This window comes from Tiliqua scincoides, chromosome 1, assembly GCF_035046505.1.
Source record: "Tiliqua scincoides isolate rTilSci1 chromosome 1, rTilSci1.hap2, whole genome shotgun sequence".
In the NCBI taxonomy this organism is placed as follows: Eukaryota; Metazoa; Chordata; class Lepidosauria; order Squamata; family Scincidae; genus Tiliqua; species Tiliqua scincoides.
The window spans coordinates 139,189,739-139,209,246 of NC_089821.1; the positions used below are offsets into that span (position 1 = coordinate 139,189,739).

The 19,508-nt window shown below is 44.8% G+C and overlaps 1 protein-coding gene across 1 annotated transcript; it reads left to right on the forward strand.

Annotated features, from left to right (window-relative positions):
- The first annotated feature begins 1,700 nt into the window (after window positions 1–1,700).
- Window positions 1,701–12,678, forward strand: LOC136645922 (cysteine-rich venom protein-like). Its single transcript, XM_066622384.1, has 8 exons — window positions 1,701–1,754; window positions 3,241–3,363; window positions 6,045–6,132; window positions 7,531–7,679; window positions 8,328–8,413; window positions 10,719–10,807; window positions 10,916–11,028; window positions 12,436–12,678. Exons 1-8 carry the CDS (start codon window positions 1,701–1,703, stop codon window positions 12,676–12,678), a joined length of 945 nt encoding a protein of 314 aa, XP_066478481.1.
- The last annotated feature ends 6,830 nt before the right edge of the window (window positions 12,679–19,508 follow it).

A 19,508-nucleotide genomic window follows, 5' to 3' on the forward strand; every position in this document is an offset into this window, starting at 1 on the left:
CCAACCACACGCTGAGTAAAGAAATATTTTCTTCTGTCTGTTCTAACTCTCCCAACAGTCAATTTTAGTGGATGTCCCCTGGTTCTGGTGTTATGTGAGAGTGTAAAGAGCATCTCTCTCCACTTTATCCTTCCCCTGCATAATTTTGTATGTCTCAATCATGTCCCCCCTAGGCGCCTCTTTTCTAGTCTGAAGAGGCCCAAACGCCGTAGCCTTTCCTCATAAGGAAGGTGCCCCAGCCCAGTAATCATCTTAGTCGCTCACTTTTGCACCTTTTCCATTTCCACTATGTCTTTTTTGAGATGCTGTGACCAGAACTGGATGCAATACTCCAGGTGTGGCCTTACCATCAATTTGTACAACAGCATTATAATACTAGCCGTTTTGTTCTCAATACCCTTCCTAATGATCCCAAGCATAGAATTGGCCTTCTTCACTGCCGCCGCACATTGAGTCGACACTTTCATCGACCTGTCCACCACCACCCCAAGATCTCTCTCCTGATCTGTCACAGACAGCTCAGAACCCATCAGCCTATATCTAAAGTTTTGATTTTTTGCCCCAATGTGCATGACCTTACACTTACTGGCATTGAAGCACATCTGCCATTTTGCTGCCCATTCTGCCAGTCTGGAGAGATCCTTCTGGAGCTCCTCACAATCACTTCTGGTCTTCACCACTCGGAAAAGTTTGGTGTCATCTGCAAACTTTGCCACCTCACTGCTCACCCCTGTCTCCTGGTCATTTATGAAGAGGTTGAAGAGCACCAGTCCCAGGACAGATCCTTGGGGCACACTGCTTTTCACCTCTCTCCAATGTGAAAATTGCCCATTGACACCCACTCTCTGTTTCCTGGCCTTCAACCATTTCTCAATCCATGAGAGGACCTGTCCTCTAATTCCCTGACTGTGGAATTTTTTTAGTAGCCTTTGGTGAGGGATTGTGTCGAACGCCTTCTGAAAGTCCAGATATATAATGTCTATGGGTTCTCCTGCATCCACATGCCTGTTGACCTTTTCAAAGAATTCTATGAGGTTCGTGAGGCAAGACTTACTCTTACAGAAGCCATGCTGATTCTCCCTCAGCAAGGCCTGTTCGTCTATGTGTTTTGAGATCCTATCTTTGATGAGGCATTCCACCATCTTACCCGGTATAGATGTTAGGCTGACCGGCCTATAGTTTCCCGGGTCCCCCCTCTTTCCCTTTTTAAAGATAGGCGTGACATTTGCTATCCTCCAATCTTCTGGCACCATGGCTGTTTTGAGGGACAAGTTGCATATCTTAGTCAAGAGATCAGCAACTTCATTCTTCAATTCCTTAATAACACTTGGGTGGATGCCATCAGGGCCCGGTGACTTATTGATCTTTAATTTATCAATGAGGAAATTGCAATTGGAAAAGTCCCAAAATAGGGGGAGAAACTACATTTATTGCAATGTTTTATAACTTTTAAGGGTTAAATTGTTGGGCAACTGACAATAGGGTATGTAGACTGTGGGGGGGGGGGCAAGGAACTAAGGGAGGGTAGGAGAAGGGACAGCACAGATTTCCAGGTGTAAACCTACTTAACATCAAAGGATATGGCAGTATCCTGAAATCCAGACAACACTCTCAAGCAGCACCAAGATTCAAGATGTAAATTCAATAAACAGCTAATGCAAGACCAACAACTTCATATTATTTGGTTTTCAGAGATCATCATGCACTTTCTGTTGCTGAGTCTTGCTGTTTTGTTACAACTCTCTGCTGGAGAGGTAAGTCTCTTAACTTTGCATAGGCTTGTAGCAGTGACTACAGTACAGTACATACAGTACTTCATTCTCTCTCTCACTGAAATCAGTGGGGTGCAAAAGTGCTGCACTTGGGCTGGATTGTGCTGTGTTTTAAAATATGAGCTCAGAGGTGGGTAAAGTGTCATATACACAGATGGCACTAATGAATAAATAAATAGAGGTCAGTCCACCTAAATGCTCATTTTACATTACAAAACGCAGTCTTCCCAGGGCAAGGGGATAAGTGTCCCCTAACTTTGGGGAGACTTCCAACAGGTTCATTGCCCATGGTGGATACAGCAGTGGCCGTTTCAGTGCCACTACATTGCAGCACAGAGAGTTTGGTTAAGCTTGGGCTGTAAATGTTGTTAGGCCTTCAATCCTACATCCATTTTCCTCTGAGCAAGCCTCATTGAACACAAAGGAACTTACTTCTGAGTAGATGTGTACAGGATTGACTTCTTGCAATTTAAATGATTTGGTTTGGATTCACCCTGGATTCTTCTTTAAAAAGAAGAAAACAAAGCAGTTTCCCATCCAGGCAGAATTAGTGGTCAATGGCAGGGCTTTTCAAACTGGGGCGTCTCAACACCCCGGCCTGTGGGCCCTGGCCACTTTCCCCTTAAGGGGTAGGAGCAGCCTGGAGGCAGGGAGGAGGCAGCGGCACGATCCCCAGGATTGCACCACTCAGGGGGCTGCAGGAGCTTGGCTGCATGTACCTGAGCCTCCTGCAGCCTCACAGGGTTGCAGAGAGCCCTGCGCAACCTTCTGCAGGGCTCCCCACTGCTTTGAAAGCGAATGCAGAGCGATCGTGCCCCGCCTCCGCTAAAGTGGGATCTTTCCACTTTCACTTCTGAAGCTGCGGGAAGCCCTGCAGAAGGTTGCGCAGGACTCCCCACACCCCTGGGACGCTGCAGGAGGCTCAGGTACGCGCAGCCAAGCCCCTGCAGCCCCTCTGAGCAGCATGATCCTGGGCATCGCTCCACTGCCTTCCTCCTCACTCCCGCTCCCGCTGCCTCCCCCCCCGTCCCTGCAAGAACTTAGAGCAACTCAAACTCTCCAAGTGAGTTTGAAAACTGCTGTCTTATGGGTTTTGATAACTGTGGATGTGCCAAGATGGTGTCAGAAAGAGTTCAGCACCATTGCAGTGCCCCACCGAAGTACAGATAACCAGAAAGGAGAATTCATTCTAACTTTGCTTCATGATCAGCTGTTTCCGGTTTGTCACAGAGCATATCACCTTTCAAATGAAGCTTTGGGGGCACTCTTGCACCTTGGGCCTGATTCTAAGAGAAAGAAAAATACAATGAAGTTAGTCATATTTTTAATTAAACAGTTCTACTGAAAAAACAATAATATAATTCATTATCTAAATCTATCCAATATATGAAAAGTGTTACTCAGTGCTTGCTTGTGCATGCTCTCTCTCTCTCTCTCTCTCTCTCTCTCTCTCTCTCTCTCATTTTAGTTACAGGGAGTAAAATTTGCTGCCAAGGCTGCCACCAGTGCAGATCAAATCAATATTATTCTCGACAAGCACAATCAAATAAGGAGAGAAGTGCAACCAACTGCCAAAAACATGCAGAAGCTGGTGAGACCAAAAAACAAAAGCTATGATTTTATTTCTTTATTTAAAAAAACTTGTATTCTACCTTTCTCAAATGGATTCAAAGTGGGTAACAACATTTTAATAACACAGAACAATATAGAATTAAACAACAAATTAAAAATACCACCCTTACATGTGTCACAGAATATAAAGCCAACACAGAGATACAATAGCATACAATAGCATTAAAAGTAGCAACAGCAGCATCTAACAGGCTTAAGCAGCTTCAAAGATGCTTGGAAGATTCAGACTGATCTTCAGTGTCTGATGGAGACTAATCAGGTTCTAGGGACTGTTGTGCCCCTGCCAATGGGGCAAAGAGGCACAGTGTAAAGTAGTGTTCTCTTTGGTGGGGAAGGACAACTGTCCCTGTCCCTCTTTACCCCACATAATGTTTTTTCCAATGGCTATTGCTGATGTTTCTTCTTAGGAAACGCCTGGGAATGCTGTGTAGTTCACCTAGAGTTCCATTAAGACAGGATGTTAATGTACAGATGCAAAATGAAATATCACACAAAAGACCATGGACAGAACACTAGATTTGGGGACAGGTGTGGCTTCAAAACCAGCTCTGCCATTAAGTTCCTGAGTAGTCTTGAGCATACAGGGAACAACCTCATAAGGTTTTCTATAATGGGAAAGAAGGATTTTAAAGAATTGTGTTCATCAAAATGTTAATCTGTATTAATAAAGTAACTGGCACAGAACCTTTTCATCACAGGCAAGGCCTTAATCAGACAAGGAAGGACAGCTTGTGCATCATGAGCTTAGTCTGTGGGAGTCAGCACAAGGCTTGGTCATGGGGATGCATTTTAAGCAGATGAGAGATGGCAGGGACTAGAGCAGCATCATACACACCTTGTATGCTCTTGAACTAATCAGTTCCACTCCCTCCATTCCCGCTTGCTTCCACCATTCATTTGGGCCATGTGCAAGAAAGAACTTGTCCATGGGTTGTTCTTGATTCCAGTAACAGCTTCTCTCTCTGCATAAAAGAATTTCAAGTGGTGGAGTAGGTAGGGGGAGAGTTTTCACATGCATGCATTTTAAATATGTACATGGATAGGGTCTGAACTGTCAGTGGAAAACCAGGAAAGAAAGCTTGGAATGATCATGGACATCGTTTTTGAAAATGCTAACCACCATGCGTGGTGGTTGTAAGAAAGGTAAAATGGCATCCAGAGGTGTTCTGGGTTGTGGGGGGAGGCTGCAAAAACCAGAAGAGCTTCCCAGTAACCTCTGGGAGGCCTTCAGAGGGGCAAAGAGGTCTCACAACAGTAGAACGAGGGCTTTTCAATTAAGGGCACAATCCTAACTAGTCCCTTGGGCTGGCCCAGGAGGGTTGCAAACGTGCTGGAAAGCACGTTTGCGCCTCCTGACGAGGAAGCCACGTCAACTGACATAAGCCTCCGCACCAGCTTCCCTGCAGCTGTGTGTGTCGGCGCCCCAGCGTGGGGGGGCAGGGAGGAGGAGGGAGAAAGGTGTTACTGGGCAGGGCGAGGGTGGGGGGAGGGCGGGCGCACGGGGAGGCGGGGCTGGGATCCGGCATTTATCCCAACCCCCGTCCCCGTGGAGAACAGAGCGGCTTCAAGCTGTTCCACTCTCCTCAGACTTGCGCCACCTCCAGAGGTGGCGCAGGTCCAAGGAGACCAATTGGGGCCAGCAGCCCTTACCCAGGGGTAAGAGGAAGAGTTTCCCCTTTGCTCTGGCTGAGCCGCTGTGGCCCACAAACCTGCGTTGGATGCAGCGCAAGCTTCCTGGCTTGCCTGTTCCAGCGCAGGTTTTGATTGCACCCTAAAACCGATTGGCAGTATATTCAGAATTGAAAATAGGGAGCACTTCTTCACAGAGCACATGATTAATCTATGGAATTTGCTACCCTGTGATGTGGTGTTGGCCACTGGTTTAGATGACTTTAAAAGGAGAATGAGATAAAATCATGGAGGAAAGGTCTATCAATGCCAAGTAGTCATGATGAGTATGGTTCAGTGGGAGTGCAGAATGCACTCCTGTGGCAAGAAAGGAGTATACCTTTCTCTCCCATTTGTGAGGTTCAAAGAGGCAACTGGTTGGCTACTATAGGAAGGAGAATGTGAACCACATGGGCATTTAATTTTGCCTGATCTCATGATGCTTTTGGAAAATGGAAAGTGTTAACCCCCTCCACATCCTTGTTTGCTGTGGTCTTAAAGCAGATTTTCCCCCCTTCCCCGTGGCCACTATTTTTTACAAATAAAAGATGAAAGGACAATGTCGTATTTAATGTCACATCTTGTTTTACCCTGAAGAGAAATTGAGAGCACTGCTGTAACCAGGATTTGAGTCCTGAGTTTAACATAGGTTTACAAAACGGAACCTGGTTAGTGCAATTAACTATGGTGACCTTCAGTACAGATGCAACATTAAAGGCAGGGTTAAGGCCAGCAATGAATGTTGCACCAGAGAGTGGAAGAATAGTGGAAAAAGCGAGCATGCTCCAAAGCTGACAAACAATTGTCATGCCAAGGTTTGGAGGAAGTTATCTGATGATCAAAGGACTGTTAAATGGGCAAAGGAAGCTCTGAAGCATTTTGGAAACTAACAAATGAGTGGACAGATATTATCTTCTGCTCTTTTCCATTATACATGATCAACAATTTGTTGAATTTTTTTTTTTAATTCAGGCATGGAATGGTAAAGCTGCCAAGAATGCCCAGAGCTGGGCAGAAAAATGTGTTTTCAAACATAGCCCACCAGCTGCAAGGACTGTTGGTAAGTGGAGCTATCATTTAACACAGCACAAGTACTTTAGGCAGATGTGATAATAGCATTTAAGACTTGCAAAACATTATCTCAGAATTTTTTACAACAACCTGTAAGGGAGGTGGAGACCTATTATCCCCATAGTGGAATTTGGGGGCCAAGACTGAAAAAGGTTCGCCTGCTTAAGGGCCTGATCCAACAGTCGTCGTGCTGGCCCAGTGCTAGTGCGTACGTACTATTGTAAACGTGCCATGAGGCACGCCTGCAACAGTTTGGACTGGATGGGCACCAAAGCTGGCACAGCGCAAGCCTGCACTGATCCAGCACAGTTTGACACCGCCTGGAGCTCCATGCAAGCACCTGGTGGCGAAGTTGGGGTGGAGATGGAGGCATTCCAGGGCGGGGGAAGGTGTGCCAGAGATAGGAGACAGAGGCAAGCCCTGCCGCCATAACCTACCCCCCCCCAAGCCCAGGAGACATGACACGGGTGTCCTCAAATCTGAGCCCGCTCAATAGAGAGTGCAGATCAGAGCAGACACATCAGAACTGCCTGGTCGCTATAGAGTTCCCTTAGCATAAGCTCCCTTATTCTGAGTAGCGGTGGCTGTGCTTCCCATCGCCTGGGATGCTGCAGTAGGCATTTTGACACCGCTGCAGCCTTGGGTGCTGAGAAGGATTGGATTGGGCTGCTAGTCTTCCCATTCAGTTAAATTTGAACTGGAGAGATTTGAACTGGAAACTTCCAAAATTGTTGAAGCACTTCCAAATTGTATAGCACTGTAGTATCCTGTATATGCAGCAATGACATTCATTCATTTTAATTGTGTTCCATTAGCCTGTTTTAATACAGAAAGCACTTTTAGTGAAAGCTTGCTGGGGAGGGGTTTTTCATGTGTCAATTCTATTCCACCTTGACATCTCTTGATGAGGTGTACTTCCCTATCTCACTTGCACCCCATACACAGGCACGCAAGTGCCACCTTCCTTTCCACCACATATTCCTATTGTTTTTCTCCTTTCCTGTCCAGTCTCATTCAAAGCCTGCATGGGCAGTACTTATGGGCAGTATTTACTCACTAGCATGATTCAAGAGGTTTTCTATATGGACACATTTTACTTCTTTGTAAAAACCATCACTGGTTTTGCTTTGCTTTTGTATATCAAGCTGGTTCATATTATAAGTGAAAAGTACTCAGCCATCTTCTTTCAAGGAGGCAGAGTCCTAAATCTACATTCAAAACTACCTGGTTATATGATAGTGATAAAGAATGAAGAAAAAGATATTCTGGAAAAGAAACACTCTTTTTGATTAGGCCTGTACTACTTCCAGTGTATCTAAAGGCTCCCCTTGAAGAGAACTTATTCCACCAATAATATTGATGTTTCTTAACATTTGCTCCCTCTTAGATGGAATAGGTTGTGGTGAAAATATCTTCATGTCAACTGCATTCACTTCATGGCCCAATGTAATTCAGAGCTGGGCCGATGAGAAGAAGAATTTCAAGTATGGGACTGGACCAAAATTTCCAGGAGCTGTCATTGGCCACTACACTCAGGTAACCCAACATCACTTCATGTCATTTGTGAAATGGCTGTTTCAACTGGTAGATCCATAACAGGAACTGGGGGAGAGAGAGAGAGTGAGAGAGAGCACCCATTTGGCGGAGGGAACGAGATCAACAGCCTCATCCTAATGCCAGGCAGTGTCAGTGGCCGGCAATGGCCACTGCAAACACGTTGCCACAAACGTGCAATGGCATCACAAACGCTGCCACATTGTGGCAGCCAGGAGGGGAAAGATGCCAATGCTGGTCGGCAGCCCACCTGCAGCTTGGATATGTTTCACACAAGTAGATGGGTATGTGTCTGATGTTTCTGCATTTGGGCAATTTCTTCAGCTGGCCAGTCTATAGCTCTGCCAAGAGAAAGAACACTATTGAAATTGTATTTATCATTTATACAGTATGTATCTACATTTTATATTTATATGCCTCCCATCAGTTCAAAACTCTAATTCCATTGGTGTCTCACCATGCATCCAAAGATGTATGTACAACACACCAAAATAGTATCATTATCATTATCATTATTATTGTATATTAAGGCTACTGCAGTTATTTTGTTAGTGCCATTTTCAACACCTATTTTCATTTTAACACTTAGATCCCAACTTACTTTCTTATGCATTTTTTCCATATCTACAGCTGATTTGGGCCAAGACTGTTCAACTCGGCTGTGGGTCTGCCAAATGTTCTGGATTCTACCTCAACGTCTGCCAATATTGCCCCGCGTATGTATTAAATCTGGATTCCTGTGATTTTTTGTAATATTTAGAATATAATACACCTAATGCATATTTAGATCCCAGTGATTTCAATGGAAGAGGCGTCAGCATTTGTTTAACTCTTCCAACTGAAATTTGGGACTTAAATGTGTGTCGGGGTTCCCCTCCTCCCCCAAGTCCCCAGCTTACCCAGGGAGGAGGCTTCTGGCCCAGAGCAAAGGCAGCAGCCTTCCCAGCCCTCTCAGGAACAACCCTGGCAACTCCAGGTGAGAGGAGGTGGGAGGGGAACAGAGAGAGGAAGGGGAGGAGTTGTGGTAAGCCCAGGGGAGGGCAGTCCCAGAGACCAGCCCTTTTTGTACCATCCCTGTGAGGGAAGGGGAGGGACCAAAGGGGAGGGGTCTGCCCTGCATAAACCTGGAGGCCAGGGATGACAAGGCAGTTGGGAGTTAGAAGAGCAGGCAGGAGGGTCTGCTGCTAGCAGCCCCTGCTCCTGACAAATGAATGCTGCCAACCCACAGAAGGGGAACCTGGTGACGTAACCCCCCCTTCTTGTGGGGAAATAGTCTGAGGCCTCCACAAGGGGGTCCCCCTCAGAAAGGCTGGGCGGGCCCTCCCCTCCCCCACAGGGAGGCCTCACAATGTGCATAACAAGGTTTCTCCTTCTTATCTTCACATGTTTTTTTAAAGCAAAGTTGCCTTAAGCAAATAGATAGGTTTTGCACCACCTGGATCTCTGGACTTGCCAAAAATCACTGGACTCCACCCAGTTCCATTGCCAGACCCTCTGTGGGCCTCAACTGAGTCTGCAAATATTAAATACAGTATTTTTAATCTCACAAGTTGCCAAGTCTGAACCTCAATAGTTCACAGGGCTAGTGTGGTCCCTTCACCAGCCTGTTAATTTTAGCACTGGGTTGGATCTCAAAGTCTGCACACAGAAGAAAGTTTCTGCAGGAGAACTTACCTGCTTCCCTCTTCACAGCAGCATCTTGTCCCCCATGAAAAGCTTCTCTTGAAGGTCAGGAGGGAGAGTGAGAGGTTGCAGGGGGAGGTAGAAATCACTCAATGTTAGATAGATCAAGGGGGAAGGAAAGTACCTTGCACAAAGTGCCTTTTCTGATTTTGGCAATTTCCCCCTCCTGTTACAGCTCCCTGCCCTACCCATCTCATTCCCAGATGCTGTCCAGTCCTCAAGAGACGCTTTTAAGGAGAAACAGGGGCTAATGCATGAAGGGGAATCAGAAAAGTTCCTTTTCTCAAGCTTTATTCCCTAGTGGGCTCCAAACCACTCATTCTGTCCCTAATGAAAGGGAACCAGGAGTTATATTAACTGACGAGTTTATCAGCCTGATCCTACTTAATTCCCCACTGCAGCTGTGCCAGAGTAAGCTCTCACAGTCCTGCTGGGTCTATTTTGATCTGCACCAGATATGTAGCTGGTGCAAGTCTGAGTGGACCTGGAAAGGTGGATTTAGGGCAAGAAAGAGGATATCAGTGGTGCAGCTGCCACCATACCCCCCTTGGCCTTGACCCACCCTCCTCCGCATACTTCCCACCCACCACCTGCACTGACTCACACGGCTCATTGGAAGGCCTCTGGCACACAGAACCGGCCACTTGCTGATGGCTGGCGAGTGGCGAGGCTGTGCTGTCTGGCATGTTGCATTTTAAATAAAGGATACTAGTTACAGCAGCCTAAGGATTGGGCCATGTGTGTGGTACTCCTGGGTTATAGTAAATCCAAATGCAGAGAAGGCTGTGAAATGCATAATTTTTCACTTGTTTCAAATTCAAGAGCAGTTGTGTGATTAAATCTATTGAACAGCACAAAGATATAGCTACTGAAGTCGCTTGCAGTTTCTCTGCTCAGTGGGGAGTGCAAAAACATATGAAGATAGTAGCAGTAGCGATTAAGGGCATGGAAATAGAAAACAGTGATTTAGGAAAAAGACATTGGAAACACAACCCTCACTTGGAAAGGGTTGGGATAAGAAAGTTCCCCTCCTACCCTCCCCCATTTAGCCTTTCAAAGGCATTTTAATCTCAAAACTAGGTAGCAGGGTTGGACTGTGAGTCAAAGCCCAGAGCATGGGATTGCATAACTATCATAATTCCATAATTCTTCTCATGTTATATGTAGCCTATTTTCAGACTGGACAAATATCAGGACAAATATCAAAGTATTTTGCATTGTGAAAAGTGATACAGAACACTTGAAGAGAATAGTTGACTGATATAGCAGACATTAGAGTAATCCTAAATGCCTCCATTTTTGTTTCCTATTCATCCTTCCACACATTTGTCATTTCAGAGGGAATATATTAGGCCAAATGGCAACTCCATATGCAGCAGGATCATCTTGTGGAGACTGCCCTAGAGCTTGCAGCGACAAACTATGCAGTAAGTGCAAACAATGTCACAGATGAAAGCCGCAACTTTTGGAAGTTATTAGGAGGCATGTGATCAGGGCACAAAGCTCACTGGATCCATTTACTGTTTGCCTTCAAGTTAAGCCATTTCGGTCCAATGTTGCATATATGCAACAGGGATCAAACATGTACACCTGTGGACTGGGCAGAAATGGGTTCGATACTGTTGTTCACACCACACTTTCTCAAGTGGTGAGAAGTTTGGGGGGGCAGCATGGGCTGGGTTTTGGTTTCCTTTGGAGAAGAGAGCCCTGCAGACTTATGGTGATTTTTGTAATGTTGCTTTTTTTGCTAACATAGTATAAATGTTAACATGATCTACACACTCTTCTGCCCAATCCTATCCCTCTCCACCCTACATGAAACAGCCATGCTGTGGTGGTGGGAGATACTAAACAGGAAGAGGTAGCTAAACATATTTTTCATTTTCCTCCTCAACAGCTGCCTGACCGTTAATGGGGCACCATGCTAATTAGCTAGCCTAAGTCCAAGGAGAGGCAGGAGGCACGTGGGGCTGGGAAAACAGGGATAAGATCTGGGATATGGTAGCAGTGCCACTGCGATCCGCCCTTGAACTGCCCCAGTCCTCCCCCTCAAACCCCTCCTGCACCACCTTTCCTGCACTGGTGCAGCATCCAGAAGCCACTTGTGCCAGCAGCCCTGAAATGCACAGTGGAGCTGTGGTTTTTGTGACGCTGCAGCAGTACTTACGGAAGCAGATCGGGAGATCCACCATTGTAAGCACCAAAAAGGACTGGGCTGTTAGGATCTTGGAATCTCAAGATCAAACACTTTAAAGGATGCTCAACTCTTTCTGGATTGGTCCATGTTTGCAAAACTACTCTCTCATGAAGATACTACATCAATTAAAGCTATTGCTAAGCCTTCGTTTAGTGTTTTTTTCTATTTTTCTGACAGATCTTCTGCTTTGATTTAGGCTCCAGAACATTAACTTACAGCCCAGTCTTATGCAGGCCAACTGCCCGTAGAACATGAATTCTGCTGGTGGCAACTGCCTTATGGCAGTTGTAAGACACACTCCAGCAGCGCGTGGACGCGCGCATTGCAAGAGCACCAGTGGGAAGGCCAGAGCCTTCCCACACCTGGCAGAGGATCATCCTGGACCTGGTATGGCAGGCAGGACAGTGGGTGAGATTGGATGGGAGGAGAGCGGAACAGGGCAAGGGAGGGCAGAATAGGGTTGTGATTGATGGGGGGAGGGCGGGGCAGGACCAGAAAGAGGGTGAGTTTGGCAGCAGCAACCGTGATTAAATCCTAGTTCCCCCTTCCCAGTCCCAACCCAATGGTGTAAGTCCACATGGACCTATGCCAGCGAATTTGCTCGGGCAGTTCTGGGTAGACCCTCCATGCTGCACAGGCTTCCCCCCCCCCCCAGGTAATGGAATGAATGTTCCCTTACCCAGAGGAGACCTCTGCAACTGTCCTCACAGCTCCCCGGATGCAGCAGTAGCCATTCTGGCATTGCTGCATTAGCAGGGGGAGGGGTTGTAATACCTGAGAGGAAGAGTCATGAGAGCGTGACTCCTTGGTTTTGGTGTTTTTGTTCATAGCTAAGCCAGTGTGTTCTTTCTTTTGCAGCCAATCCTTGAAGATATCTGGATAGGTGCTCCAACTGCAAGAGCTTTGCGAGGCCACGGAAATGTAGGAATGATGAGTGGACAAAGAGAAAGTGTCCTGCTTCTTGCTTCTGCCCCACTTCTTGATCATAGTAAAATTTCCTTGGTGAAAGTTCTCTTCTTCACTGAAGAACTACACATTTTTGTGCAAATCATGACCCCCTTCAGCACCTGCTGGATGAAGAGGTCCAACTTAAATTTGTAAACATATTTCCAAATTTGAAAATGCATTAAATTCCTTTGCAATTATATGTTTTTGTCTAATGGCAAGGAAGAGAGAGACTGTGTTTAAGGGAGGGAAAGCAATCTACAAGTCTAAAGTATTGCAGGAGAAACCAGACGTACTACACACAGCTCATAGGAGGGACATATTATTTAGTTGACTGATATGCTAACCCCAGGATTATCAAACATAATGTGGGTGAATCAGAGTGTAATCTTATGATCCCACTGAGTGACTGCTACACCTGGGTGAGCATAATATGGTCACAATCCTATGCTCAATCAGCACTTGAAACAAACCCCCAAGGCATGATCTGAGAGCCAAAATGGTGTAGTAGCAGTTTGGGAGTTGGACTTAGACCTGGAAGATCCAGGTTCAAACCCCCACTCAGTCATGAAGCTTCCTGGGTGACCTTGGGCCAGTCACTATTTCTCAGCTTCACCTACCTCACAGGGTTGTTGTGAAGGCAAAAGAAAGGAAGGAACGATGTATACCATCCTGACCTCCTTACAGGAGTGGTATAAAAATGTGAACAATAAATATAAATGGTTGATACTGCTACCTACTTGAAGCAAAACAGTGCAAGCTTGAAGTCTCGTCCATGCCTAGATGGGTGACTTGCTGGGGATCCATGGATCCTGCTTTGGATTCGTACATGGAAGGTACAGGTTGGACATCAGTATCCATTGATTTGACTCACCACTGATACTTTAAATGCCTTGTAACAAGGGGGGAAAAACCACCACAATCCCATTTCCTACCTTCTCACTATTAAATTGCACTGTTTGCAAACTTCTCGGGGTTAAAGATAACTTTAAAGATCCATTTTTGGGTTGGTCTTGCTCTTCCATTGTTGCCCCAGAATACATTGGTTAGAGTCAATACCACATTCAACCTCTAGATGGGTGAATAATGGAATCTAAAGGAATGATTCCATTAGATTCCATTATTCACCCCCATTTAGAGGCTGAATGCAGTATAGTGTCTATACCAATGCATTCTGGGATGACAACAAAGGAGCAAGAAATCTGGGTCTTTAAAGGTATTTTTCCACTGATTTTTTTATCCACTGATTTTTTATTTAGTGGATAATGAGGCACAACCTGTATAGGTATAATAACATTAATAAAACTCCACAACAACTGCTGGAGGAAAAAGCCAAAGATTCCATTCCTGGCCATGATCACATACCCTCCTATCCTGAGGCAGGACAGCGCAATGCTTTAGCACAGGAGTGTCCAAAGTTTTTGGCAGGAGGGCCGCATTGTCTCTCTGACTCTGTGTGGGGGGCCGGGGGAAAAAAAGAATTAATTTACATTTAAAACTTGAATAAATTTACATAAGTTTACATAAATGAATATATTAAAGATGAACTTATATGATTGAATGAAGGTCTTGCAATAGCTCAAGGCCTATAAAAGGCCTTGCACAAAGCAAGGCTGGCCTTTCCTTTGCTGCTGCTACTGCATCACAGAAGTGAAACAACAAGCAGTGGAGGGAGCCCTCATCCCACAGCTCACGCAAGAGGTCAAACAGTTGCCCTCATGTTGAGAGCAGTTGCATCGGGCCAGTGTGGGCTCCAATAAATTTCCGGAGGGCCAGAGGCTCATTGGAGACTGGGGGCTCCCTGAGGGCCACATTGAGAGGCCTCAAGGGCCGCAAGTGGCCCCAGGACCGGGGTTTGGGCACCCCTGCTTTAGCACAATGGTTCCCAAACTGTGAGTCATGACTCCCTGGGGAGCTGCAGAAACCAACCAAGAAGGCCATGGAATCCTCACGAAAAACCTGCTGCCCTATACAATGTATAAGATTGTAGCCCTAATGGGGAGTTACAGCCAATGGCTCAGTAGATCAAGGGAGCCGCCAGTTGAAAAAGTTTGGGAACTACTGCTTGAGCCAATCAGACTGGGTGGGAAAAGGACCAATGGCTTAATGCAAGTATCTGGCTCAGAAAACTGTGCTGCCGGATGCCTTTCATTTCACCCAGTGCATCTCATCCTATCCAGGCACACTTCCCTATTGTTGTTTTTTTTCCTCATTGACTGCCTGTAGGATTGGCAGATCTCAGGTTTGAGGGAGTCATCACAAGCTAGCCAGCTAGACTCTCAGATCTCAGGTTTTGGAAGACTGAGACTTTGGAAGACTGAAGGGCCATGTCTGCTGCCTTTTCCCTCTCTCCCATTCAAAGTGCAGTCTATGTTGCTGGCATGTTATCCCGGCTCCTCCAGTTGGTGTGGTTGTGTATGAGGACAAGATAGTGCAGGGGTGGCATGATACATGACAGCCCAATATTGATGCTGCCCTTGCCACAGTACTCTGGAGGGGAGAAACAGCCCCTTACTGTGATCTTCACATTACATTTTGCAAACCCAGAAGAGCAGGACTTCCAATTTTATTTAAAGGGACTGTGCAATGTGTATTCATTTGTATGGTCCCTGTAAATAAAACTGGAAGTTCCATACTTCCAAGTTGGAGAAAATCACACAAAGAACATGATAAGGAGGCAGATGAGTCACTCTTCATTTGACTGAGTAGGAAGCCGATCAGTGCAGCTCACTTCTGCAGCTGGCTGGACGGATGCAGTGCCAGACTCAGGATGAAGGCACCGCGAATATGCCACTGTTTCACTTCCCCAACAATCTGCTGCTGACTGCAAGCCACAGCAAGTGGCCTCATGGTTGGGCCAGAAAGGAGGTCAATGTGGCTGCAGGAGTTGTAACAATATTCTTTTATAATGCTACTTTAAAAAGTAGTTTACTCAGAAAAAGAAAACATTGCAATTTTAAACTGGAAAAACTTGAAACTTCCTTTTAAAAACAGTCAGCATTTTCTTCCTGATTTTTTGTCCTTTTCCCCATCCTTTAGATGTCAGATGCCACCCTGGAGCCAATTTTTTTTTTTTTTTTTGGCTATTCAATAGTATGCAACCATGTGACATCAGATCCCACCTCTTACATCATAGGTTTGGCTGTACTTCCAACCTGGCAGCCTACAAAATTGAGGGTCAGAAAAGTTTTTCCCAAACTTTATGGTGGTTTGATATGAATTTGGGGTGCCGATTCAAAAAATGGCATCCGTTTTGCCCTATCACAGCTAGTTTTGGGGATATAGTATACCCTCATTAGTGAATGGTTCAAGCAGCTTCGTCATGAGGAAGCCATGGTGTAGGCTTCCTCATGAGGAAGCTGCTTGAACCATTCACTAAAGAGCTATGCCGTGTCTCCAAAACTAGATGTGATAGGGGAAAACGAATGCCATTTTTTTGAATCGGCACCGCAAATATACCCACAAATTGGTGTAATGTTTAATGAAGCAAAATGTGTGTTCACCTGTGTTATCAACCCTTCACCCTCCATATCACAACACCATTTGATTTTGTATCACACCAGCCACAACTGGGAATGGGCAGGAGGTATGGGAGAAGAAATCTTTGCCTCTGAGTGTTGGAGGACTACTCCATTGTTTGTAGAGGGGCAAGACACAGGTGAGTGATGAGTAAAGGGTTCATGCTGTGCATGCTTTTACATAGTAGTATAAGAAAAATAAACACTTTCTCATCTTCAGTTTAAAAACTCACATACCCAGCTTAATTCTTCTCAGCTTAAACTCATTGGCAAATTTTTCCAGTTCCCTGATTTCAGGAGAATCCATATCTATTGGTTCTTCAATTGACTTGCTTTTCTTGCGGAATTCCAGTTCTATTTGGAACAGGCAGTCCTCTGTCTAAAATGCCAGTGCTCATTCCAACATGAGACAGAAAATCCACACCAATTGAGATATACTGTTTCATTGGCACAGTGAAAAATTAATTATGTACAGTAATTGTATCATTAATCATGCGTTTAGCCCAATACATTGTAGTATTACTGCCTCATCCCATGCAGCTGGGCATGCTTAAGCTCTTAATTTCAGTGGGTTTAAGCAAACTTAACTTTGCCTAGGATGGGGGGCCGGGGTAAATTGCACATATGATGCAAAAGGGAAATTCCAACTGCTGATCTGCAGTGTGGTTTGAAATGTGTTAATCCTTTCTTCTAGGAACAATTAGTATGTGTGCAAAGTGTTTTTTTTAACCCACACAGTTTGTGGTGTCTGTAGCCTCCATCATGTCAGAAGATTATTGGCAAAGATGGCACATGGAACATTTATACACACTCAAGGCACTTGCACAGGTCTCTGCTGTCTTTGAAGTCCTGTCAATGCAGCCAAAGTTAGCAATCAAGCAGCCAAATACTGGTAAGCATAGAAACAGTTGGAGAAAAGGATTTCAAGCATTCACACAGTGGCTTTCTTTCCTGTCTGTCTTGCAGAGTGCAAATGCATTGCAAAAGTTCCTTAGCCGGAACCAAGTTCCTTAGCCCACCCCAGCCTAGCCCATCAACTTTTGCTTAAACTGTGTTACTATGACATACTCTATAGAAAGATCTTTTTACCAAAATGTTTAAAGTTTGGTGTTTCAGTTCTGAATTCCAGGTTTTCATTTTTTAAAAATCTTTCTACCATATTCATGGGTCAATGAAAAGTTTGTTAGCTAACTGTGACTCAAGGTCACAGTCATCTTTTTCAAAAGCAAAATGAAGACAATGCCCCAGATAATTTGCTCTTTCTGTTCTTAATTTAATTGGCTCTGTATGATTTCTGCTCAGAAGCAGCGCAGGATAAAGGTGGTATGGCTCTAAATCAAAATGAAAGATTCCAAGACAAACTTTTGGGCAGTTGTCATGCTGTATACAACAAGTTGAGACTTAAAGTCATTTTGTTCAAAGTTGCTCAATTATAAAGCTGTCAAGGAAAAAAAATCAGTTCCTGGCCACACATGATTCCACTGTCTAGTGTGGAGTTTGCATGTTCTCCCTTGTCTGTCTCCCCATTTCTGCAGCCCAGAAAACTCACATTTACTTCAATATTTAATAGTAGACGTGTTTGGGGTCTTTATTTAGAAGTTTGGTGATGTCTTTCTGACCAGAACATGCTATAGTGTAGAAACATAACTCTTATTTATGTATATCAATTGGCCGATGGTAAAATTGGTTTCATTATAAGTTTCTTCGCTTAAATTGGCAGTTCTCAAGAACCTATTGACAACTTTGAGTACTTGCTGTACAGGCTTTTGAACAACATATCAAGCATCCATCCCTGGACCCTCCTTCCACCAGTTTTTCCATTGAACCAGGAGAGAGATAGTTAGGGCTTTTCCACATCTTCCCACTCACCCTCGGCCTTTTACTGTGCACAGGGTGAGGACAGGAGAAGCTACGCCTGCCTTGTCTCCCAATTCAAAACAGGTATTACCTTGGGCCATTCCTGAGTACTCTGATTATGCCTTGATCTGGCAAAAGAGAAATTAAAGTGGATAAGGATTCTGTACATCTGGCCTCTTTGAAGGCAGCATCCAAGAAATCTTCACCTAAGGTTCCAATCCTATCCAATTTTCCAGCACTAGTGCAACCACAATCCAGACCTGAGGTAAGGGAACACATGTTCCCATACCTTGAGGAGGCCTCTGTGACTGCCTCCCTGTCTCAGGATGCAGTGCATGTCCCATTGGCACGGCTGTGCTGGCACTGGAAAATTGGATAGGATTGGGCCCTAAGTTATCTAGACTTTCTGACTGTGCAAACTGCAGGAAGGAAAGAAGAATCTAGTAGGCAGCATGGTTCCTGAGCAGGTATTTTGGATGCAACACAGCCAACCAATGTCAAGCACAAAGTCCCAGTGGGAGGGATTTAAGTACTTACTAACATTACTTGCAAACATCAGTGCATGTCTAAAAGTGTCAGCAATATCAGGGACAAAAGCAGCATCCTGATCACCTTGGGCAAGTAATGGATGCATGCCCCAAGGCAAGCAGCCAAGTGGCAACTGGTATCTATCCATCCTAGTTTAAGGTAAAAATATAGTAATATGAATGGGACCATTATGAAGAAGAGAAAACCACAGAATGGTAGGACATCTATTTCTACCTACAGGTTTTACATTTTCCTAGGCAATCTGTTTCATCCTTAATTTTTTAATGTTTATTTCCCCTCAGTTTTACCAGACTTTTTGTAATTTAACTTCATTAATACATAATCATTGCCCTGTTCTCACCTGCAATGAAGAATAACTGCTACTGTCGTCAGTGTTTGAAAGTCTTAATTATTGAAGACCATAGTAATAAAATACATCTTTAATGTTATTACCTGCATCTTTAAATGCATGCTCAACAATCCAAAAGCTATCTTTATTTTCTTTAGGCTAACTTTGTTAAAAAATCTTTTGCCCTCTTACTACTGGCTCTGGAAAAAAAAACCAAAGTATTTCTTTTTCTGACATTAGGCTCCCCCCCCCCCGCCACCCCAAGAATTAATGGATTCTGTATGCATTTCAGTTTCTAAATTCTAAACGTATACTGCCATCTTCTGGATGTGCATTGGCTGTGAACCTAAGCACGTGCTGCACACATCTGCTCACAACAAAGACTTGGTGGGTGCTTTTTTCCTGCAGAGATGGTGAATTAACAATGGAGAACCATAGGGTTCCAAGGCAGATACAGCAATGGGTCTTAGAGGTGACTTGAAGGAGAAGCAATGGATGGTAAAGTAATGGATGGTAAATACCCCATACCTTTTTCACTCCCAACCATGTCTTTCCAAAATTAGGTTTTCCTAGGAATTTGCTACAGGTGTGTGCATGTAATATAAAGTCTTAAGGCTCTTGCTTTTGTGAAGAAATAAACCTGTTATTCTCACAAGTTAGTGACTAACTTAAATTCTCTTGATTTAAGTGGAACTTAAGCACAGCTTGGATCAAAATCGGAGTGAGTCAAGTGA